This window comes from Aphelocoma coerulescens, unplaced genomic scaffold, assembly GCF_041296385.1.
Source record: "Aphelocoma coerulescens isolate FSJ_1873_10779 unplaced genomic scaffold, UR_Acoe_1.0 HiC_scaffold_60, whole genome shotgun sequence".
Classification (NCBI taxonomy): domain Eukaryota; kingdom Metazoa; phylum Chordata; class Aves; order Passeriformes; family Corvidae; genus Aphelocoma; species Aphelocoma coerulescens.
In genome coordinates this window covers 253,632-259,610 of record NW_027183949.1, presented here as the reverse complement: position 1 = coordinate 259,610, position 5,979 = coordinate 253,632, and the positions used below count along the sequence as shown (strand labels likewise).

The 5,979-nt window shown below is 59.4% G+C and overlaps 1 protein-coding gene across 1 annotated transcript; it reads left to right on the top strand.

Annotated features, from left to right (window-relative positions):
- Positions 1-1,628: 1,628 nt before the first annotated feature.
- On the top strand, positions 1,629-2,564 carry LOC138102031 (olfactory receptor 14J1-like). The gene has a single exon (XM_068999783.1). It carries the CDS (start codon positions 1,629-1,631, stop codon positions 2,562-2,564), a length of 936 nt encoding a protein of 311 aa, XP_068855884.1.
- Positions 2,565-5,979: the final 3,415 nt, after the last annotated feature.

Below are 5,979 nucleotides of genomic sequence, written 5' to 3'. Positions count from 1 at the left end.
CCTCAGTCTGTGCTCCCACTTCTCCCAGGCTCAGCTTGGTGGGAATGGAAACTCAGCTGTGCAGGGCAGAGCAGGGCCTGAGGCTCTTAAACCATCCCGCCGAGGATTCCTGGGAGCCTCAGCAAGTGCCTGCACCTCGCCAGCCTCCAGATGCAGCCAGCATCACCTTTCCATGGTGCCCAGGCCCGGGGGAGCTGTTCTTTAATCGCCGCAGCCCCGAGCGGCTGCCGGGCAGGGCTGGCCCAGGGGCTGGGCTGGGCTCCGGCAGCAGCGGCAGGGACGGAGCCCGGGCCGCAGGAGCAGCTCCCGGCTGGGCCAGCTCCAGCAGCAGAGCCGTGGGCAGGGAGGGAGGGAGGCAGCGCTGAGGGCAGCCCTGCTGAGGGGAGCTGTGGCAGCTGCCGGCGCTGCCCTGCAGTGCAGACACCGCCCTGAGCAGCGCAGCTCCGGTGTCCCCTCGCAGCCAGCACAGCCCTCAGCCCGGGGGCTCGGGGCCCTCAGCCCGGGGGCTCGGGGCCCTCAGCCCGGGGGCTCGGGGCCCTCGGTGCCCTCCTGGGCCGGCAGAGCAGCAGCAGAGATGAAGGGCATCTCTGCGGCCACGGGCCCGTTCCTGCTGCCCGGGGCCTGAGGGCGACTGTCCTGCCCTGGTGCTGCCCGGGAGGGGCTGGGCAGCGCTGGGCAGGGAAAGGCTTTTCCTCAGGGCCCGGCTCTCTCTCCTTGCCCTGCTCAGCTGCTCCTGGCGCTGCTGAGGGGCTCTCTGGGAATGGCACTTCCAGCTGCAGGCTCAGGCCCAGCCCTGGGGCTCCTCCTGTGCAGGCTGAGCACAGCAATGGGGTGTCCCAGCTCCCTCTGCCCCGGGAGCTCTGGGCAGGCCGGGCTGGGAGGCTGGCAATGAGCCGGCTCTCCTCCAGCAGTGCCATGGACAGGAGCCTGGCTGTGCCCTCGGGATGCCATCCCAGCTGTCAGCTGCCTTCCAGGGGACACTGGGGCCGGGAGTGTCCTTGGCCAGCAGTGGGGCTGAGACTCTGAGAAAGGCTGAGCCACTTTGCTCTGCTGTGGCTCCCTCTGCTCTCAGCTGTGCCAGGCTGATTTTCAGGGGAACACAGTGACTGCCCTCGATCTCAGGAAGGGCAGCTGGGGACAGATGGAGCGACAGAGCAGCTCCCCTCACCCTTCACTGAGTTACAGCCAATGCTCTTGCATTGCTCAGCTCTCTCTGCTCTCCCTGGGCACAGCAGGAAACCCTCTCAAAGTGTCTTTGGCCATCACCGTTCCTTAGCCCTGGCACAGGAGACGCTGCCCAGCTCCTCTGCCTCAGGAGCAGTTCTGTTTGACAAATTCCAACCCCAGGACTGGCCCCTGTCCCGCAGTCCCATGACCCCACTTCTGCAGAGCAGAGCTGATTCCTCGGTGTCCACGGGCACAGCCCCTGCTCGTCACAACAACGGGGCCAGATCCCAGAAGAGCTCCAGGCACAGGGCTGAGGGAAGGGGTCAGAGAAAAGGAAAATTGGGTGGCACAGAGTGTCAGGGGCAGGGCTGGGAGAAAGGGCTTGGGCATTGCTCAGGAAAGTCTCCCCTGACTTGTCACTGTCTCCTCCTAGAACAGATCCTCATGGCCAGAGGCAGCAAATGTCCAACAGCAGCTCCATCAGCCACTTCCTCCTGCTGCCATTGGCAGACACGCGGCAGCTGCAGCTCCTGCACTTCTGCCTCTTCCTGGGCATCTCCCTGGCTGCCCTCCTGGCCAACGGCCTCATCATCAGCGCCGTAGCCTGCGGCCACCACCTGCACAGCCCCATGTTCTTCTTCCTGCTCAACCTGGCCCTCACCGACCTGGGCTCCATCTGCACCACTGTCCCCAAGGCCATGCACAATTCCCTCTGGGGCACCAGCCACATCTCCTACTCAGCATGTGCTGCTCAGGTGTTTTTCTTTCTGTTCTTCATTTCAGCAGAGTATTTTCTCCTCACCGTCATGTGCTACGACCGCTACGTGTCCATCTGCAAACCCCTGCACTACGGGACCCTCCTGGGCAGCAGAGCTTGTGCCCACATGGCAGCAGCTGCCTGGGCCAGCGCCTTTCTCTATGCTCTGCTGCACACGGCCAATACATTTTCCCTGCCCCTGTGCCAGGGCAATGCCCTGGGCCAGTTCTTCTGTGAAATCCCACACATCCTCAAGCTCTCCTGCTCACACTCCAGCTCCCTCAGGGAACTTGGGCTTCTTGCAGTTAGTATCTGTTTAGCCTTTGGCTGTTTTGTGTTCATGGTTTTCTCCTATGTGCAGATCTTCAGGGCCGTGCTGAGGATCCCCTCTGAGCAGGGACGGCACAAAGCCTTTTCCACGTGCCTCCCTCACCTGGCCGTGCTCTCCCTGTTCCTCAGCACTGCCATTTTTGCCTACCTGAAGCCCCCCTCCATCTCCTCCCCATCCCTGGATCTGGCCCTGTCGCTTCTGTACTCGGTGCTGCCTCCAGCCCTGAACCCCCTCATCTACAGCCTGAGGAACCAGGAGCTCAAGGCTGCAGTGTGGACACTGATGGCTGGACCATTTAAGAAACATTAAACTGGTTGCCAATTTCTGCAAATCACTTGTAATAAAACTCATCTTTGATAGTTCTTGTTGGTTTGGATCTGGGGTTATTTTCTCTGCCTTCAGTAATTTATTGTTGTCCACAAAGCAAGGGCAATATTTCTTCCGTTTCTCATTTTGTTTCTCTGCACCTTGGCTGTGGCCCCAGACTGTGTCAATGAGGAGCTGTGCTCTCGCTGCCTTTAAATGAACTCAAGGATCTGCCAGCAAAGTTTCCAGCAGAGATGCCCCTTTAGTTGCCTTCTGTGGAGCTGCAGCAGCAATGTCTGTGTGCAGAGCTGGGGGCAGATCAGGGGGGCACAGCAGCTGTGCCCAGGAGCAGCAGCCCTTGGTGCTGCCAGTGCTGCTCCCGTGCCACTGCCCCGCTGCCCTCCTGCCCCTGGTGTTGCTGCAGGGCCTGAGTGCTCTGGGGCTCGCTCCCAGCCCTGGGGTGGCAGTGCCGGGGCTGCAGCAGGGACAGGCCATGGGCACTGCTGGGCCAGCGCTGACGCCTCAGGGCAGGGCCTGGGGGCTCCAGGCTCCTTGCCCAGGCTCTCTCAAGAGCACGCCCAGGCCAGTGCTCAGCAGAGAAAACCCCCGTGAGCAGCCCCAGGTTGGCCGTGGGCAGGGTGGGGGCAACCAGCATGGCTGGTGCTCTGCAGGGTCCCTGGGGGAGCCGGGAAGGAGCAGCAGAGCAGGGGCTGATCCATCCCCCCTGCGCTGGACACCCCAGGGCAGCGTCCCAGAGCGGCCTCATGCACCTGCCAGCAACATCCCCCCTCTGCAGCCCTGGCCTCTCCCCAGCTCAGAGAGGGGCTGGATCCTTGCAGGCACACCCACGGCAGGACTGGCTCAGGAGCCCCTGTTTGCACTGCACAGCCCAGGCGTGAGCACCCCACGGTCTTGGTGTGGGGAGAGGAACCTGAGTGAGCACAAATGCCATCAGCCCCTGGGGGCCAGCAAGGGCTGGGGGACGGCAGGGAAACCTCTCAGCTTTGTCGTGGCCTCTCAAGTCAGCCAGAAAGTTTGTTCCCATCAGCTCTGAGTTTCCTGTCCCACTGCAGACGTTGTTGCTCAGAGCCAGGGCTGCCTGGCAGCCACCCCCAAACAGCCCTGAGCATTTCCTCTGCTTCACCTTTGCTTTCTTTCCTCTTTCCTGCTCCACATTTCTTGCTCTTGCCCTTCCCTGTCCCCTCCCCTGCAAACAGCCCAGCCCTGGTTGCCCTTTCCTCTCTGGCCCCACTCCCCATTTCAGTTCCTGCCTTGGCACCACAGGAACGTCCCTTGGGGAGCAGGATCATCCTACAAGTGCTGCAGGAATTGTCTGCAGGGCCCTGCAGTGCCTCGAGCTGTTCCCTTGCCAGAGGCACCAGAGGCCAGGGGGGCACATCTGGGCTGCTGTGTCTGGCTGTGGGGCTCCCTGTTGTGGGGCAGTGAGGAGGAGCTGGAGAGGCTCTGCAGGACTGACAGGATGGGCTTTGGGGCCCGTGTGGAGAAGCTGAGGGACAGGGGCTGCTGGACCTTCTGAAGAGGAGGCCCAGGGCTCATCCTGCAGCTGCTTCAAGGGGGGTTTCAGAGAATCACAGAATCAACCAGGCTGGAAAAGACCTTGGACATCATCAAGCCCAAGCTGTGCCCTGACACCTCCTTGTCTCCCCTGAGCCTCCTCTTCTCCAGGAGAAACAACCCCAGCTCCCTCAGCCGCTCCTCACAGCACTTGTGTTCCAGACCCCTCACCCACCTTGTTGCCCTTCTCTGGACACGCTCCAGCCCCTCAATGTCCTTCCGAAATTGGGGGCCCAGAACTGGACACAGCACTCGAGGTGCGGCCTCAGCAGTGCCCAGTACAGGGGAAGAATCCCGGCCCTGGTCCTGCTGGCCACTCCATTCCTGATCCAGGCCAGGAGCCATTGGCCTTCTTGGCCACGTGGGCACACTGCTGGCTCATGTCCAGCCTGCTGTCCATCAGTGCCCCCAGGTCCCTTTCTGCCTGGCCGCTGTCCAGCCACTCTGTCCCCAGCCTGTAGCGCTGCAGGGGTTGTTGTGGCCAAAGTGCAGGACCTGGCACTTGGTCTTGTTGAACCTCCCATGGTTGGATTTGGGCCCTGGATCCAGCCTGTGCAGGTCCCTGTGCAGAGCCCTCCTACCCTCCAGCAGATCCACACTCACACCCAGCTTGGTGTCATCTGCAGATTTGCTGGTGCTGGACTCAATGCCCTCATCCAGATCGTCAATGAAGACATTGAAATCCACGCTGGCTGGGTCTGATCCTTGGCCACCCTGTCGGTGCCGTGGGATGGCACTCAAGGTGATCTGTTCCATAACCTTGCTGGGCACCGAGGTCAGGCTGACAGGCCTGGAGTGTCCCAGCTCCTCCTTCCAGCCCTTCTTGTGGATGGGGTCACATTGGCACCTCCAGTCCTCTGGGAGCTCCCTGGTGAGCCAGGGCTGATGGTAAATGATGGAGAGTGGCTTGGGGAGCTCATCCAGCAGCTCCCTCATCCCCCTAGGATGGATCCCATCTGCTCCCAGAGACACCTGTGAGCATCTGAGGGGCTCAGCAGTCACCAGCTGCTTCCTCCTGGATTACAGGGGCTGTTCTGCTCCCTGTCCCCATCTACCAGCCCAGGAGGCCACTTGTCCTGAGGACGACTTGTCTTAATATTGAAAACTGAGTCACAGAAAGGGTTAAGTAGCTCAGGCTTTTCCTCATCTTTAGTTCCTAAATTCCCTCCCCCATCTAACAGACAATGGAGGTTCTCCTTGCCCTTCCTTTTGCCATTAATGTGTTTATGAAAATATTTTTTATTGTCCTTCACAGAAGTGGCCAGATTGAGTTCTAACTGGGCTTTTGCCTCTCTAAGTTTTTTCCTACATGACCTAAAAACTCTCTTAAATATTTCCTGAGATACCTGACCCTCCTTCCAAAGGTGATGCACCCTCTTTTTTTTCCCTGAGTTCCTTCAAAAGCTCCTTGTCCATCCAGGCTGTTTGTTTTCCTCCTTGGCTCATCTTTTGGCACACAGGGACAGTCTGTTCCTGCGCCTTCAAGATTTCTGTTTAGAAGCACTTCCATCTTTCCTGGAGCCCTTTGTTTTTAAGGGCTGCTTCCGAAGGAACTCTCCAAATAAGTCTCTTGAATAGGCCAAAGTCTGCTGTGGCTTTTGTCAAGGCGGACAGGACAGCACACACTTGTTGTAATCCAAAGTCGTAGAAGTTTTTATTTTCTCTCCTGCTGTTCTTATACCTCTTCACAATGGCTGTGGCCTGTTGAGATTGGCTGCTTAGCAAACAACGCCAAGGCTGTCTAACAAGCAATGACCATTCAGGCAGTAAAACAATCAGCTGTACAAGCAAAGGTAGAGCTGCTACATATTATCCACAAGCTCTTCCTTGTACACTCTCCATG

What these genes read in the sequence shown, in the direction of transcription:
- LOC138102031 (XM_068999783.1), top strand. Translation starts at nt 1,629, where the DNA reads ATGTCCAACAGCAGCTCCATCAGCCACTTCCTCCTGCTGCCATTGGCA.